This window comes from Mastacembelus armatus, chromosome 19, assembly GCF_900324485.2.
Source record: "Mastacembelus armatus chromosome 19, fMasArm1.2, whole genome shotgun sequence".
Lineage (NCBI taxonomy): Eukaryota > Metazoa > Chordata > Actinopteri > Synbranchiformes > Mastacembelidae > Mastacembelus > Mastacembelus armatus.
In genome coordinates, this window is record NC_046651.1 from 10,087,059 (window position 1) to 10,106,652 (window position 19,594).

The following is a 19,594-nucleotide window of genomic DNA, read 5'->3' on the forward strand; positions in this document are numbered from 1 at the left end:
CATCAACCACTTTATTCATACCGTTAACTGATGAATATTGTGATGACTTTATGCTTTTGTTACCTCATCCAGTCAATGGCCTCAGTGGTGATTGAACAGGAACATGTGCTGGCTGCGTGAAAGAGCTTGCCAGAACTTTTGAGAAGGTATATTAAAACACTGTCTTTCACTAAACCAATCAATCAAATCTTGGAATAAAATCTGACAGCTCATGATCCGTATTTACATCTTATCTTATCAAAACACACACTAACCTGCTTCAAGACCGAGAATGCCACTGTTCCAATAATGCAAATAACCACAGACGCAAAACTTGAGCTTGCTTGACACAAGCACAGAGTCAATGTCACACAATTCCCTACACTTTTAGCAGTTTTGGGAAGTAGAAAGAAGCTGTTCTGGGAAAACAAAGTCTTTACCGAAGGTCGGGTGCCATATTTGGCCACCAATCAATCCCACATCAAATACACCAAGCCTGCTACAGTGAGTGCAACAGCATCTGCCTCTCAAGCAATCAGCACGCCCAGCTTCCACACATACGCACAGCATCCGTCTTATTAGTTATATCAGCATGTTTACACAACCAGTTTGGTCCTCCAGACAGTTAGTCACACATGAACAAAGACTACATATAAAATATGCAGACTTGGTAAAGACATTAACTTTCTATTTGACTAAAAATCAAGATGGGAAAGTCATGGGGTTTAAGCAAATGCTAAATAATTCTTAGTTCCAGTATTGCAGGAATTACTGGGTTTCTGAAGGGGGCACAACTCGCACAGCTCATAACAGAGATGAAGCATCTCTGAGATGTGGTGCAAAAGCAAATCTGCAAATTTAGAGCACAGTGGAACATGGTCTGTCAAATGCCAGCTTATGTTGCAACATATACAGTAAATGCCAAAATCCTGTGAAACAAAAAAATGCAAGAGGAACCCCACATGCACACAATTTACACTGCATACACCCATGACAGGACTCAAATGTTGGTAATTAGTTTTCAAAAATTCAAACTTAAGCTTCTTGGTGAGCTAACAATAAAATCATCTGAGAATTGCTAGTAGATATATACAAGGTTTCTCCGGCTCTGACTCATTTTTCTCTTTCAAACACAGCATGGTTGTGTTTTTACCCCCCTGTGCCTGTCATGTGTTGTCACACATAATTAATATTGTTGATGCAACAGTGAAAAATAATGGAGCAATGATTCTCCCTGATAATGGAAATACAGCAGAGCTGATGTCAGGCAAGAATGAGCTTACATAGTTGATCTCTCTATTTTAATACACTTACTTGTTCATCCCCACTGGGTGATGTAGGAATGATTAAGACAAATGGGAACTTGAACACAAGCAGAAAAAAAAAAAATGTTCTTGGCCAGTGCCTTCTGCTTCTATAAATATAGATAACACTAATCTAAACTATAAACAATGGAAAATTTCTTTAATAGTACACACAGGCGCAGCATTGGTGTGCATATGTGCGTGAACATGTAGACGCCAGAAAAGGACATTACTGGGCATGCTGCCCAAATTAGCTACAGCAGCACAAGGGAAGATATTTTGATAGTAAGGAACAAACAGTACAAATTTATATGGAGAACTATAAAGTCATATCTTTAAAGTACGAAGCGATGTAAAAAATATTACCTCCAAATATAACAATGGTCTTGAGGCCAAAATCGTCGTTTCTTTTTTTTCTTAACACCCTCTTAACGTCTGTATTTCTCTCTCAGCACCACATTCTCCTTTTTCCCTCACCTCTACTGTACCTCACCATCCAACTCCATCCTATGCCATCTCATCCCAGTGTGTTACCAGGTCAGCTGTGTGATGACAAGACCCCCCCCCTTCGATTTCCAAACTCCTCACCAGAACTAGTCTACTGCCACGAGAACACATAAATCTCTGCTGTGTGTTAGTGTGTGTCTAATCGTGTTTATTACACACAGGCACAAATGACCATTCATATTAGTTGACATGTATTTCAGTGGCTGTCTACATAGGTCAAGTCCCACAAAACTAAACAAAGACCTGGAAGAAGGTAGATGGATAGAGAGAGACCCAGAAAAGGCAAAGAGCGGCACCAGAAGTATAGTGCTCACTGAAAACAGGGTGGTGGGGGTCAGAGAAGCAGACAGTGAGAGGAGAAAGTTGCATAAACTCACTAACACACACACACAAACACACATACACACACAGCGCTGGCTGCTCTAAATGTGGCTTGTAGAAGGAAATTCTGAAATCTGAGTCTTGGCACCAGACAGGCTGGAAGCAGGCAGGCTGCTGGACGCACAGAGGGAGAAAGGGAGAGAGAGGATGGAGGGACTGGGAGGGGGAGGCTGTACTACTAGAATTCATATAGCTGTCCCCTCCGTTTGGCTCTTATCAGCTTATAGGCAACACTAACGCTAAGTTAGCATGGCAACACAACAAACGCAGAGATACACCTTCATGCTCACATATTAAAATACAGCCTGTGCAGAGATTTCACATGGTTTTTAGATTTTATTAAGGCTCATTATGGATGTATTCTGATTTGGATGAGACTTTGCTGATTGTTATATTATGTATATAGATGAGTGTGTTAATATTTCAGTTGTATACATTTGCTAAAAACATTCCCACTATATACCCAAGATGTCCATAGAGTTGGATGTGGATGGATTATCTTACCAGATGTGCATTTTAAAACTAGTGGGTTGGTCTAGAAACATGATCAGTATGATTATTAACATGGACCGTGGTACTCAAATGATGTTATTTAGATAACAAGCAGCCTCATGAGTGCTGAGAAAACATTACCCAACATGTTGCTCCACAGGCAGCACTAGAACTGATAGCAGACAGGATAAAGCCATGGATTCTGTTGTTTACACCAGATTTACATCATCTAGACAATATTTTTTCCACTGTTGTCATCCAACTTTGATAATCAACTCTCCATTGAGGCCTCAACTTCCTCTTTTTGATAAGCAGTGTGTGCTGAGGTGGTGTTGTGCATATCACCGTTGTTCCGAGGTGACACAACAGTGATATGATTGTCTTGTGACCTCTCTCATCAGTGTGACGCAAGCAGCAAAATCCCAGAAACTTGGTTGACTGTCTTAGTCAGTGCCCATTTACTTGTGTTTTTAACTCATATGTGACTCACTTTAAACTGTGAGCTGTGTATGTAACTGTGATACACCAGGTATATACTATACGATGCTACATGCTCCCACATGAAGACTTTCACACTGGCGTCTCTTGTTTACAGTCTTTTTCTGTCTCTCCTTTTATCTTGTCCTCTTCTTCTCACTTTCTCTCTCTCCCTTGGGAGAACGGCAAAGTATTTCTGTATGTTTAACCTTTGAAGTGGGCCTGCTGTGCCGAGCAGGGCCTGCCACCTGTTGGCCCTGTGTGTGTGTGCATGTGTTATGTGTGCACGCAGAGGTAAATCTCTCTAATTTTGATGAGCAGAGACAACAGCGGAGTCACCATGGGGATGTGGTGGCGGGCAGCGTCCGATGTTCTCAGGAGGGGGGGGGGGGGGGTGCTTCCAAGATGGGATCACACGCACAAACATACACACAACCCCTCCTCTGTCAGAGGCTTGGTGACACCATGTCTCCCATGGCGATCTTGGGCCCAGCCTGGGTGGCTCCAGGCCTTGCCTCTCAGTATCTATGTGTGTATGTGTGTGTGTGTGTGTGGGTGTGTGTGTACGTGTCACACCAAAGGGGTCCCTGCCTGGGCCGCCATATGCCACCCACCCAGCCAGGGAGAGACAAAGGGCGGGGGCAACCCCTGGCCACTGAATCCTCCAGTTGGCTCATTCTCTCAGTCACACGCCGACTGGGCGCCATGTTTAAAGTCTCACGGCTGTTTATCTGGTATAAGGATGGAGGAAGATTGTAGGGTGGGTGTGGGGTGGGGTATTCTCTCCTGACAGTAATAGATCCTTTTTAAAAATGATAACATGCGTGCTCACACACCCATGCACTGACTGATGTACAGAGGGATGACAGGGAAAGTGGAAAGTTTGATGGCGTATTATAGCAAGGCAATGCAAACTCATCTGACATCCGTGTGAGTGTGTGTCTGCACACTTTAAAGAATGGAAAAGATGGGACTCACCTTCTTGTTTATGGAATCTCACATTCATGCACACAAACACTATGAACGCGTAGGCAGACGTAGGAGCTGAAATTCATCTATGGTCCACTGAGCACTCAGTCAGGAGTGTCTACATGTAAAATGCCAAATAGGAGAGTCAAAATTACTGTGAAATCACTCTTCCTTATGAATGAAGTCATGCTTTGAGTCATATCCACAGACATTTGTAACAGTGAACATCCAAAGAACATCCAACCCTTGGATGGAAATCTGGATAAAAATCTAATGTGAGGTTCTTAATGAGCTACCCTAATGGATCCCAAGCTGGACACACTGATGGTCCAACTCTGGAGCTGGACAGTTGAGGCGGACAGCGCTTAGATTTGCCAACAGAAGCAAAAATCCAACTGGGTGAGGTAAATGGGCCAATGGATGTCAGTTGACAAACTGAATTAAGACGAGAGCAAAAGAAAGCATTAAAAAGTGAAAAGTATAAAAACATACAGTGAAACTCTTTACTGGCTGTCATGGTGCCTCTGTTCCATTACGCTGTACATTGATGTGGGTGTGGATGTCGGTACTACCTGGGCTTCCTATCTCAATCTGTAAACCATTTTCCCAGACTAGTTTCAGACCACAAGCCTCGTGGGTCCTGGGCTGATTTTCTTTCTGCTTCTGACCCTGAATACAACCCTCAAACACACACACTCACAGAAAGCAGTCAGACAGCTGTAGGTCCCCCAGCCTTGGTTGCTTTTTATCAGCATAAAAGCAACACATGGAGCCGTGCTAACCCTCTGACCTACTGGGTGTCTGTCTCTACACACATGCACAAAAACAGAAACAAATACACACAGACCACATTAACTGCGTAGCTCTTTTCCACCCAGACTCTTTATTTTGTAAATTCTCTCTCCTCCCTCTTTCCAAAATTGGATTTTAGTTTTTGGAGCACTTCATCATTTGTTCTTGCTGTATCTCTCCATCATCTTTAACATCTTTCTTTTCATCTGCTTCACTTTCAGTCATTCCCACTTTCTTATCAGCCATGTTCCTCTCCTCTTCCTCCTCTTCTTTTTACCTATTTCAGTCTTTCTCTGATATCCCTCTCTACCTCCAACTCCCAACTCCTCTCTCTTAGTCTACATCCCTCCTTCTTGCTGCCCTTCACCCCACCCCCTGTCTCTCGGTGTCTGTGTGCTGTGAGTTGAGGTTTGGAGTGGAAACTAGAGTATCAAGTCGGAGACACACAAGACAAGAGGGAGCCAGCCTCATAAATCTCCCTTAGAGCAGCCCACAGCATCCAGAGTCAAGAACGCAGTGTTTGTGTGGACATACTTGAGTGCATGTATTTGTGAGAGTGCGTGTGTGCTTGAGGCTGTGCATTTTCATTTCTGCAACTGCAAATATTGATATGTAGGTATGGCTAGTGCATTAATATATGCGAGCGCTTGTATTTGTGAATGGGCATGCATGTGTGGGTCAATGTGAGTCTGTGTGTTCGTGTGGAAGTGCGTGTGGGTGAGTGAGTGTGAGAAAGAATAGCCCAGGGCCTATCCAAAAGCAGGGAGGTAAGCAGAAATTTTGCTCCCTCATGTGGACTGGAATCTTTAGTCTCTCATCTTGCCAACAACTGAGCCTCAACAGATTAACATCGCAGGCCAAGAAGCAATTGAAGTACAAACTTAACAGAACCCCTGAAACAGTGTTAAGGAACAGTTTTGTACTGAGGAAAATATTTCCCATATCCCAAAGGGAAATAAAAACGACTACATCTCCTACAACTAAAAACTCTGCTTGTAGGTTGTTTTGCTGAAGGCAGTAACATTTGTGAAAACAGTCTTGTCACAAGGTGCATTTAGCCAAAATGTTAAATCATATTGCGCAAACTCTATCAGCAGATGGAATATGCTCAATTTGCTAAATTTACTAAATGTATAGATAGCAATATGCAATCAAAAACAATAAGTTGCAATACATTATTATCTTATCTTGAACTAAAACCTATTAGTATACTGTCTTATATAGTATACTGCCTCATACTAAACTTTAGTGTTTTATAAGACAAGGTAAGCTTTATTAATCCATGAGGGTAAATTCAGGATGTTTTAAGAATAATTCCTATTTTAATTCAACCATAAATATATAAAGTACATACATAAAATGTCAGACTTCCCAGCATCTTATACTGAACTCCAATATTATGTTCTGATCAGAATTTCTAAAGAGGAAAAAAAAAAAGAAAAAAAAAAAAAAGAAAACTAAAACGTCCTTTACTCCTCATTTGTTCCTTTCATCTGAACTGAACTGACAATGAAAAGTGAAAAATAGAGAATATTAAACAAAATTAGAACCAAATGAGGCAAGTAGTACACTGTCCAAAACCACTTTACACCAAGGTTGTCATTTTTCTGTGTTCTTTTTTATTTCCTTTGAGCACAATTCATAAGGATTAGCACTCGGTAACCCCCATTCGCCTTTACACACCTATATCAACACAGTGCTAACTACTGCAATGTGTGTTTGCTCATGTATGTGTGTGAGCATGAATATTAAGGAGAAACATCAGACATGCAGACATGACGTTTTGCCTGTATGTATTTATGTGTGTATTTTGATGTGTGTTAAACTGACTGTGGTAAGGAGAGGCTTGTTTCTCTCTTGACACTGAAGTTAAGACATCATCCTGAGATCGCTGTCAGCTCCAAATTATCCCTGAAGACAGGGTGACACCAGACAGCACCGAGAGGCCCTCAGGGAAAGGGGAGGATTGAAACCCTCCAGTGCATTCAGCATATCCACACGTCACAATCACACACTTACTGGTGTCGTACCAACTGCAGTCTTTCAAATTTCGGGTTTTATTCATGAAGTGGATATGCTATGATTGCTGGATAATATGTTATATGCTGATGTTTAAGTAATTATGTATAGAGTTTCCTCTACAGGCATACTGCAGGGGGACTGAAATGGGAAATAAAAACTGCTTGGTCGACATGTTTGGATGCCTTGGTGTGTATTCTCCTGATGCTAAGAATTCTTAGTAATATACAGTATCAGCAGGGGTAAATGAGCTCAGGTAAATGAGTTCACAAGTGGCTTCAGGGAAGCAGAAGTAATTTTTTTTTTTAGAATATTCTTAACAGAAATCTTGGACCGTGGCTTTTGCTCAACTATGTCACCGAGGTACTTCAATACTGATGTTTCCTAAAATCAACAAAAAAAAAAAAGAACTGTCAATACTTTGTCAGCAAACCTAATGGGCAGCAAATACTGTCTTATTTTCCCTTTAACACTCCCTTAATCCCTCTCTCCCCCTCCTTCTACTCTTTTCTCCACCTATATCCCTAGAGCCCATTTACTATGATTACCAATAACAATAACACTGCCATTATCTTTTATTATCGCATTTTCCCAAGGCCCTGCCAGCTCTCACAGACTTTGATAATGCTACAAAACGGCTCCTGTTTCAAGCTTGTATATGGGCCTGCCTTGGCTCAGAATTCCCTTACTAGTCACAGTTTGTTTGGGTATCTGACTTGAATCGACATAAATGGCAGTGGTCCACTAAATAGAGAGTAAAGTTTTAAGCCTGAGACTGCTTTACTGCAGAAGGCTGCTGGTAGGTTTCCAACTTGGTATTTTACATAATCTTTATTTTATTTTACTATTAAAAGTTTTAATTGAAAGGGTGTAAGGAGGAGGGGAATGCAGAAGTAAACATAATAAAATCATAATTTAAAAGCATATATCCATGGACAACACTACATTTCCATATTTCACTTTCATTACAGGCAAACATAATCCAAAATGTTTAACTGCTTTACAATCTCAAGACAAAACACAAGATTCATTAAGTTTTTAGACAACAGTACAGCTCCACAGTGCTTCACAGTCAAACTGGCTATCAACCAGGCGTAATCAGCAACTTGTTTAATGTAAAATGGAATATTAAGCTTGACCTTGAGCCACTTTAAAATTACATTCCAGCACCATGTATCAACAAGTACACTACAATTACCTCTACTCAAAACAATTTATTCTGATATATCCTTGGAAGTAGTGAGTAAAAGAAAAATTCAGATGAGTTAGTCAGACTATGGTAAGTGCTAAAAAATGTTGAACAATTCCATAAATGCGACAGACTCTTGGATGGTTTCAATAGATGCTGCTAGGACACGTGTTTTCCTCTTGACTGTGTTGATGACTGTGCATACTAGAGGAGCTTTGCCGGTCTTGTCAGAAGCTGGACCGACCCCGTTTCACCTCCCAGTAACATGACTCAGCCATCAACCTTGAAGCTCTCCTCCTGGGGTCCCTTGTTTATTATGTCACAAAAAGCCAGTCACACTCCTGTAACGGTGGCTCACCCCAGAGAAAGTCAGAATCCAGCTGTAGACGAGCCTCCCCCCTCATCCCTCTTGTAAATGAGCATGTCCAATCTACCCACTGTGTTTCATTAAAACCAGACCACATCAATCAGGTCCTGAACTTTAAAGGCCAGGTCCCTTCTCCAGCAACATGAGAAAAAAACATGGAGCTGTTAAAGGAAAGACCTCACACTGCACATACACTCCAATGCTTATACACTTAGCACCACTTCTGCCGGTGGACCACACATCACAATGTCAGTGCAAGACCACACAGTATGTCTCATAAGGCTGACAAAAGACCTCATAAGACCTCACACTGGGCCCTAACATGATTTGATAGGACCTCAAAGATCCCACACCTGTAACTCCACAAACCACAAAGTAACTCAAAAGAATATCTACGATAGTCCCTGCACAACAATTAGAAACCTGGAAACTGTTTAGATCCATGACTGTTTGGCCATTTTTTACTTGACAAAATTAAGTGCAAAGGAAGTGTAAGATCCGCTTTAACCTGGGGCTATTTTTCCAATAGTGAGAGAATTATAAAGGAAGAGCCAAGAATACATAGCAGGAAGCTCAGGGGGGATGCCAGATGGACGGACAGTAGGATGGATGGGTAGATAAATGAATGGAGGCCAGGCAACAAGAGGGGAGACTGGGAAGGATTCCCATGGGTGGGGACGGGAAGGCAGCCTCATGATGGAAAGCTTTCAAACTGCTTTCATCGGCTGCCTGAGGACTGGAGCTTTACAAGAGCAAGATGAGCCGGCGCCACTGGAGCTGCTTGGCACACTTCAACAAAACCCAGACGCAGAGACAGAGCAGGACCCTATCGCCACTCAACCCTCTCCCTGCCCCCATCCCAAACACCAGCCCCCAAATCTTCATCAACTTTGGTCTCGATGTTGAACATATCATAGCAAGGCTCAGTAGCAGTTGTCTCAATCTTTTTAGGTGTTACTTCTGGGCTTTCAATTGTTATAAGTGAAAATTTCGAGTATTCAAAATTCTGCTTCAGATACCAGTTTATGAAGTTTTATTTCACCTCATAATCTTCACAGTCTGAGAACCCAGAAGCCATGTAGATGGATCTCTGTTCTTAGTATGGCAACTGCTTCTTGAAAATTTTTTCACAAATACAAAGTTCTTGTAGTTGTACAAGAACAACTACACATTATCCCAACTTTAGATAAAAGAATGTGACTGAGCAGATCAAAAGATGGTCTTGGTTCTTACCAGTCCACACTAAGAGATCGTCTCCTGTAGGTTGGAGGTCTGCCTGAGGAAGTTTTGTCCGCTTTAGCTGGGCGTTCTTTGAGGGACAGACGATGGGTAAATTTGGATATTCCTGATTCTGACCTGGGGGACAAAACAAGAAGAAATGGATCAGAATAATAATCTATTGATCGCTGTACATTTGGAGTTTGGCCCATTGACTGGGTGATCTTCAGAAACCTGCTGCCATGCATCACATTGCCTTAGATAAATACAGTATATATTTATCTATGGAAGTAAATATCGTTGCAAAACACAAAATTACAACTAAACTCATTTTTGCAGAAATGAAAATACTTCATGGAAATGTAGACTATGTATTTGATAAACAATGTAACAATGCTACAGTTCCCAAAGGAGACATTAGGTTTCAGGGAAAGCCACAGACTTCTGCTAATTTTCTCTAAATCTATTTCATACACATACACAGCAACACACACACACACACACACACACACAAAAGGTGAAGTCACACATTTTAATCTTCTCTACTGGGCTGCCAATGTCCCAGTTCAACTTTTCGCTCAAAATTAAAAACAGGAAATGTAATATTTCTTCTATTCCAGCCTGGGACACATTTAATGAGATGCGGCATTGCTATATCGCCTTTATATCAGTGGGGACTAATCAAAATGTAATAATATTCTCTATCAAAGAGCCAAGCTCACAAAAGAACATTACCAAAGTACAAAAGAGTATGTAATGTGAAAAAGGCTTATTCAGCAATGTTTTTTTTAATTATTTAAAATTAATAAGAAATCTATGGATAACTTAAACGTCTAAGCACTGTACAAAAATCTAAAAAGTTACAATGTGTAACTGATGGACATAAAATGATGCCCAAGCCATGTATGGCATTCTATACTCACCTAATCTCACACATATGCTGTTTCACACATCCCTAATAATGACTCATACATACTCGTACACATACATAGATCTTCTCTCAACCTCAGCCAAAAAGTGTTTTAGTCTCCATGGTGAGCTCTGCTGGACACACACTGCATGAGGATAGTGCAGATTAGCGGGGTGCACCCTGCCACTCAAACACAAACCTTGCATCTGCCATCACTGTTACTTGATGTGAGATGCTGTAGGAATAATGGTTCACATAAGGCTTTGATAAAATAGGCCTAATGAAATTGTACACAATAGTTCATGTCGTTACTTTGATTACTGAACAGTGATATAGATGAATGACAGTGTGGTGATGTGGCCAGTTGCACCTAATTCAATTGCCAAATTGGCATAATGTCACATGCTCACTTTTTGGCATCCTGATGCAAAGGTCTGACAGGACCCTGAGTGAGTCTGCTTTAGAACAGAAGGTCTGAGAGTGTCCTGTCAAGTCTAATATTTCTATGAGAGACAGATCAGATCTGAAAGAATGATTACTCAAAAGATGAAACTGCATCAAGGCCTTGATTGAGTTATGGACTTGTAAACATTCCCTTTGGGATGAAAAAAAAAGACCGCTCTGACCGTGGAAATTAAAGTGAAACCTTTTTAAATTTACAAATCCATGCCAACTGGGCATCCTTCTACCTTGTTTAGAACATCTTCTACTCATTTTAAAACAGATATATAAACAATGTCTCATAATGACATTGATTCATGGCCAGAATTTCATTTCATTCCTCTCTAACCCTAACCCTCACACTCACCCTATCCCTAGCCCACACAAGGAAGATCTAATGCCGATCCCTAACCCCAACCACCACACCAAATCCAACTGTCTCTATGATCCTAATGAGACATAAATGTTATTCAACCCCAAACCATTCCAATACCCTAATCTCAACCATCCAGTCACCTAATTTTTACATACCAGTGGTACAACATATTAGGCAGCCTGAATGACACATGCCAGCCCAGGCATTGCCTTTGCCCCTCCATCCCAAACTTCATATCATACAGAGCAGGGAGACTCATCAAAATAGAATTACTTGCCCTAACCCTAATTCCAGCTCTGACCCTAACTCTAACCCACATGTGCTTGTTTGTGCATTGTCTTTGCCTCTCCATCCCAAACTGCTTTGTATCATACAGCATGGGGATAGTCATTAAGAGAGAAGTATTTCACCTAATCCTAACCCTTTAACTCTATTCCATAATCCCCTAACCCTATTGGTCAGAATCCAAATCCTTGGCAGCCATCATAAATCAACACTGTCTCGATGTCAATTTAAAAAAACAGTCAAAAAGTGATAAATAAAGAAGACATCTTGAAATATTAAACAGCTTTAACAGTGAACATACAACTACATCATGGGCTGCGAATAATCCGACAATCAGTGATCATATTTAACAACAAATATTTCTGAGAAAGGCTTTTCTATCTAGGTAAATTTGGGAAACATTTTCTTCTGACTCAAATGAACCCCTGAACATATTTGCTCATGCTCAACAACAGAGTCCTCTTAACACCAGCTGTTTCTTTATAAAGACGATGCCATAAGCGGAGATGAAAATACAAGTTCTCATTCAAAATGACCTCATGCTATGGCTTATCAAGTAGAACAACCCCCAGCCCTAATTCCTTCGTTCCCACTCCTACACCCTCAACTACTGTTTCCTGACCCTCCGCCAGCCTCTCCAAAGAGTTGGTTGACCTCGAAGACAAAGAGGCATATTTTCCTGTATGAATCACAGTAATGGGGTGTGGGATTTTAGTCAGATGGCAGAGCAGCCCCTAATTGATGGTATTAAGCTAGACTGGGCTTTTTCTCCTTCAAGGGCTTTTAATTAAATTAGTACCACCATCCTGTCCACATCAGCTACTGCCAGTTATTGTTACTGATGTGCCTTTACACAATCTGTAGTCTTCATTGATCTAAGAAATTGATGGAAGAAGAAATTATGAGCAACCATCACTGGTTCCTAGTAATTGACTTGGTCTATACAGATCTAAAATTTTTGGCCCGCGAACAATACTTTCATTAAGAGTTTCCCTGTAAAACATCAAACAAATGCTTGGATCAAACACATGACACAACGTTAACATGGGATAATGATTGCAATGCAATAAAAACACATAGGATCATGACTTCAAAGACAAAGGGGCCAGTAGTCATAGAAGAGGACTCAGGGAATCCCTTTGAGGGGTTTAGAGGAAAACTGGACATGTGAAGCAGGTGGCTCTCTGTGGAGGGGATCTGCTGGCAACTGGCTACTTCTTGGCTCAACCTTGGCTCTACCCCATGCAGCTGTCCCTGATAACATCATCACAGCAGGCACACTGTGATGACGTAATTCCCTCGGAGGCTCACTCAGGATATCCTGGTCGATTATACTCTCATCTGATTGATTACTTCTCTTTAGAGTTGAAGTTGAAGTCATGTGGTCCATTAACACAAACGATGAAGATTTTAACCTACACCGTCAACAGGCAAGTGGGCATGTTAGCATGTTGACATTAGTTCATCTCCTAGCAGTGCTATGCCTAAGTACAGCCAAGAGATTGGCTAGTGTTAAAGAAGCAAAGTCAAGATTTTGATTTTTAATATGAAATAAACCTCTTTAAATGAACAAAAAAGGTATATTTTTACGAAGTAGACATAACAGTCCAATGTCAACCTTTTTTTGTTTTTGTTTTTTTTTCATAAAATCCCTTTCCTTGCCTTTTATAGTACCAGTGACTACAAGATTCGATAAATGTTCATAATATATCCCTTCTATGTGAAAGACTACCATCGCCCCACTGCAATGTGACTTAGATTATGATCTTGCCAGCATTAGTAACTTTCCCCAATCCTGCAGCACAAGAGTGCTTTTGTCAGCACTGAATGGCTTGTGTGGTGATACAGAAAAAATGTTGACCTACGCTTACACACACGGGGTACACACACACGATACACACACACATACACACACACACACACACACACTGTCACTTTGCAAAGGATCGGTTTCTTGCAAATTCACTCACCTAATGTCACTTTCTCTCTCTGTTCTGTTGCCATGGTAGCAATTAACTGTTCAGAGGTATCTGTGTGCAGAAGCTCTGCTAAAGGACTGATTGTTCCCACACGTAGTACATGAAGCTATCAAGTGTGCACTTTGACCCCTGCTCACAGCCTCAGCAGCCCACTGCTGTTTGAGAGCAGAGTTAAGACTGCACAGAACCCTGCAAAAAACCACCGCTGCAAGCTTCAGGGAGAAGCTTATTTACACTGCAGCCAATATTGATCTAGTTTATTGCTTTCACTGCTAACTTGTAAATATTTCAAAATGATAAATAAATATAACAAGCTCCATCTCCCAGCTGTTAATGATTGGTTTTACTGTTGTGGGTAAACACTTCTAAAGTTGTTAAAGTAACTTCTTTGTAAGTTAGCCTGGGCAATGCATTTTAATACCAAATGATTAAAAACCTTTCTATTTGGAGCAATACATTTTCTTGCCACAAATTCACAACTGTATTGATTTAATAATATGTTTTGCATTCCTCCCCTCCTGGATGATGCCATACATGCACTGCATAACTTCTCCGATCATACAGAAGGATTTGTGTGAGACATGTGAGACAAGGGATCCCACTGAAACCAGCAGAACGCTATGCATTACACAATCTATGTGGCCTGTCTGAGGTTGGTCTGCGCTTAACCACAGATCTTATTTCAGATTACTAAGGCACAGACACTGTAGTAAATCATAAGCAGGTCAGACAAATACCTGACCCTGTTTCTGCAATTATGGGCAATGGCTGTCTACCTAACACAACTATTTTGGAAGGGACGGAAAACAAAGCGCTAAGATTTCTTTCATCTCAGTCTCTTGCTATGGCTTCTTATCCCTGCCAATGAAACTCTAATACACCAAAAAGAATGTGAACACCCACCCATATAACAGATACATGAAATGGATGCAAGCAGACATGTTCACAAGCTTGTGCACATACACACGTACATAAATACAGTTAAAATTCAGGAGCATAACCCTCAATGTATTTCATTAGGCAAACAAAAAGACTTTCAGTGGGCCAATCATAAAATAATACAGCCAAGCTATGAACATTTCTAATTAAAATCCGCTCAAAGAAAACCTTGTTTTCCACTCATCATCTCTGTCCAAACCCATGTCTGTGTGTACGTCTCTCTATGTGGTGGAGGCTGCTTTTATTTCACTTGGACTGGGGTCTCACCAATAAAAACTGATATTTCTTCTAGCTAACAAGTTTTTCTTCAGTTGTGATTACTCAAAGTGTAATGTTTAATCATAGCAGTGACAGAGCGATGTCATAGCTGCCTGTTGCACAATACCTGATGTACTCTGGAATTTAATAAGCTTGCTTCACAGCGCTATCAAAATTAGAGATAGCGCCTCAAAACTACGCTGCCTGACTAAAAACAAGCCAACACAGAGCATGTTCATGTGCATGAAATGAATAATTCTTGCACCCACATGAGGATGCATTTAACAGTCTGCTCTTTCTGCTCTTCACAATAACTGCCTCAACTTAAAGAGTTAATGATCTAATCGTAACGCTGTGTGCCAAAGGAAGGGACTCTGTTATCACCCTACATGCTTTCTCTCATATGCTGCCCATCCACCCACTATGGTAAACAGAGATACAGTATTTCTATCTCTGCTCCTTTCCCTCTGAGTCACATTCGTTGTTTCATCTTCTTTTTTGTCAAATGTCTCCATTTTATTGCTTTCTTCTCTCTCTCATTCTTGTTTTCCACAAAGTCGGCATATGCAGAATTTGTCAGTGAGACAAATATGAGGAAGTAATTCAATTCCTTTTTTTTTTTTTTTTACTTTGGTCAGCTTGTGTGTGTGTGTGTGTGTGTTGGGTCTGATACCATTCCCTCCATGTCCCCCTCAGTGTTTGATGTGTGGCATAAGGCTGACTCAACAGAGTGAGAGTCACCAGTGATGAATCTGCAGTCAAATTAATCTTGAATGGAGCTGACAAGTGCACTGAAGCCAGCAAACTATTAGAATTTGTAGCTGAGTACCATACCACTAAAACAGGAGGGGCAAAGCAAGCGGTACCACAGAGATTTTTCTTTTTCCACTCGTTTCTGGTTAGGTGGGATGAGATAATAATGTGAATGTGATTTGGAGGAAAGTGATCTGGTGTGTATTTAATAGCTATCACATTGGGGAGATGTACTAACACTCGACTAAATATACAGAGGTGTGAGGAATATATTACATACTCATGTATAAGTCATGTATAAGTAAACCTATAAGTCTCCTCATTGCTGTCAGAAATCCACAATAAGCTGACAATCAGTCGCCATGCTACATCCCATCATACAGAACCTTGTGGATTTTGGCTTTTTACCCTCTGTGTTGGTAGAAGCAATATTGTAGCATTGAGCTGGCCTGTAAGCATTCGTGCCTGACTGTTTGGTTTGCTAAAAGTTGGATGAAAGTGGGTAAATATAACAGCACGCATGTATTACAGTCTGAGTGCATGCTTTGGCAATTAGCATAAAAATGCTATCATTTACGTGAATGAGCCTGAAAAACTTGCGTGAGTCCATGTTTGTGGGCCTGAGTGCCAGCCTTAGTTCTAAACTGAGGTTTTTAGAGGCCTGGCCTGATGGAGGTGGACACCCCTCTGGTATTATGTTTATGGCCTTGAAAGTAGCTTTAAACATAGACACACACACGCAGGGCACCCCACTTTCCCCCATCAACCCACAATTGAGCATGGCGTCGAGATTCCAATCAGGGTCGAGCCAGCAGACTGAGGGGATTATTTATGCTGGAAAGGAAAAGGGAACCTCAATGAGGGAGAGATGTGTGCATGTTACTTGCATTTCTATACTTATGAGAACCAAAGGATAGAAAGTTGAGGAAATTCCTCCATAGTGAAACTTTTTCCAGTCACCATTTAAAAAGCTAATTTATAGTTAAAGCATGGGTTTATGGTTTAAGTTACTAGGATTAGGTTTAGGTCTGGGAAAGAGTTAAGATAGGTTAAGAGTCAAGAGTTAAGTAAATAGTGATGGCCATCAACTTAAATGTGTCAACATTCATTATCCGACAAGTGCTGGATAATAATAACAAGCTGATTTGAAAACAAATTCTATCAGTGTCCCAACTCACAGATGGTTGTCACTCACAACGTGTCCTGCATGCTAATGCATGTGTTGCAAGTGTGGCATTTTGTTGATTAGTTAAATTAGATAAAATGAATGCCAGCCAAAAATGATCTCATGCTGTAACAAACCGGGTTAAGTGCAGGTTGCTTACTTTGGTGGACGGGCATTTACATTACAAATGGAAATCCAATTTAATATTACTTAGGAGGTTTTAATGTCATTTATAGGACTATATTACTTGTCTGACATAAATGTTTCTTTTTGTATCAGTGTAGGCCTGTTGTCCAAGGCTTTACTGTAAACATGGATATTTCTGAATTTAAGGGTTATGAGGAATTCCTGAACATGGTATTTGTTACGGTCCTTCTGAGGCTGAGGGCAGGAAGTAATGTTGATGCTACGCTGAATTCTCTGCAGACTGTCTCATTTGGGGGAGAGGTAGAGTTTTATCATACATGCCTCCAGTCTTACAACTTTATAGACCATGTCCTACATAGGTGGGGGTGCCTGTAATTGGATTTAGAATTACAGGAAATGCAGCATCTTAAGCTGACCACCACCATAGATCCTGCCGAACAGTACCAATAACGTTAGGTTAAGTGAAGGACAATCTTTTGATAAGGAAAAACAGCAAACCCAAATTTAAAGTGTCCATGAGTGGTTTTAGTATGCTGACTGCAGCTGAAATGCCAAGATGACTAGCTTGTACCAAGAGGACCATAATCCCACAATCTTATTTGCACGATTTGTAAGCTAGCAAACTATGAACATCCAAAGTGTTAAAATGTTTATGGGAAAGCTGATCAAATTTTGATCTGTGGTTTCATACTTGAGGGAAAGGTTTGGTAAAGGATTTAAACTGTTGTGCAACAAAACAGAAACATTTTTCCCCAAGAACTCCCTCAGCTAATGTGGTTGTGAGGATGGAGTGTTAGTATGTTATGTTACATGTGTGAGTGAGTGTGTGCATGTTTTTGCATTGTAGGCCAAAATGGAAAAAGAAGAGAAGCACTGTTATTCAAAATTAAGCTCCGTCTCCCTTTGCAACTCTCTCACTCACACACACACACATACACACACACACACACACACACACACACTTATGGCCAGGATGCCTTACCAAAACAATGGCTGTCTCTGCCTGCTCAGTTCTTTGGCCTGGCAGCCTGCTCTTGGGAAGTTCTCAAACAACCCAACATCACTGCAGCCAAGCCACATGAAATGAGCACATAGACACACACACACACACGCACACAGATAGAGCAATAAATGCTCAAGCGTACACTCTTCGTGTTGTGAAACACACTGGATCAACAGTACGGGTACAAACACACACTTCGCTGCTGAGAACATCTGTGCACACATACAGTACACACTAGATCAACTGTACAAATAGTCACACATTCAGATAGCGAGCCAGCAGTAGTCTCCTCCGGCCCGCTGAGTTAGCTCCCTCTCCTACCACCATTACCACTATTGTAAATACTCCTCAATATGTATTTACACTGGGATTTCAGAACCCTGGAAAAAAAAAATTAGGTGAAAAGAAAAAAGTCTGGAAAAATGAGAGAATGTATCTCATGTTGGTCAGGCAGCGGGAAGCCTCAGTCCTTATTATCTTTCGGCTAGAATTTGCCTTGGATTATACCTCTGGGGTGAGATAGAGACATATAGTGGGTCTTTTTCTTTGTATCTATGCACTGTTTTCTCTCTGTCACTTTAGTTTTTCTTATGTCAAATTGATGCAAAAACAGTCATGGGAAGTGACAAAGGCAAGAAAAACTACTAAAATAAGAGACAAAACAAATGAATTAAATTACAGTTTCCTTACTAAATAGTATATCCCTCATTATGGAAAATACTTTTGATGACATTACGCCTGCAAAGAGTTAGTTTGCAGAGAAAATATTCTTGTTAATCTTCAACACGTGTCTCTCATTTTAAGACAGTTGACTATAGTCATATTGCAGTTGACTGAATCCCTGTTTTTTTTCTTTCTAATCTCAAAATGCTATTTACCATACACTGCATGAAATTCAAAAAACATTGGGCCACAAGTTAGGTTTTGCGTCCGGTGTCACCTGTAACCACAGCAACAAGCAGCCAGTGCTGGGAGGAAAAGTCCTTTGACTGTGGGGGGTGTGGCAGCGAAACAACATCAGGCTCTGAGGCACCGTGTCTTTCAGAGAGATACGAACTGAGAAAACATAGGTGAGTGTCCAACAGTTTTCCCAACAATCCAGAGACAGGAATGTCCTAAAGCTTAAAACAACATTTCAGAAGGGCTAAAAATACTGTAGATTTGGCAGATAAAATGATACTGCACCTCTTTGCAAAGATTTTTCTTGAATAAATCTCATTCCTAGTATTTGGAGCATGTGATTGATTGATTAAATTTATTGACTGATATTACTGACTGGTGTGGATATTTTTCCATTTAAATACTAAGAAGGTTATTTTTCATCTATTTGTATTTGACACAGATTCACTTCAGGGAAAAAAAACTTTCCTGCGTACACTACACTATAGATAATAATATATATACAACAATTACACTGAACTAGAATGTGGCTTTATTATCTAAACAAAACTTTAAGTCAGCCACACAGCCCATGATATCAAACTCACCTTACTTCATCTTACATACACATACCTACGTCACCCCCATATGCAAACAATTACACGGCCCGCTCCCATGAATAAATGATTCTAATCAAGTTCTCTCTTCCTTGACATCCGTACCTAAATCCCTTGCTCCATGAAAAAGCAAAGCATTCCCCCAACC

General features: G+C 40.7%; 1 protein-coding gene across 1 annotated transcript in view; it reads right to left on the reverse strand.

The window, feature by feature from the left end:
* The window catches only part of ankfn1b (ankyrin repeat and fibronectin type III domain containing 1b), a 106,537-nt gene that overhangs the window by 20,760 nt on the left and 66,183 nt on the right, over positions 1-19,594 (reverse strand). Inside the window, exon 5 of the mRNA XM_026316293.1 lies at positions 9,710-9,832. Within this exon, the coding sequence (XP_026172078.1) occupies positions 9,710-9,832 (123 nt within the window). The remainder of the gene's footprint in view (positions 1-9,709; positions 9,833-19,594) is intronic.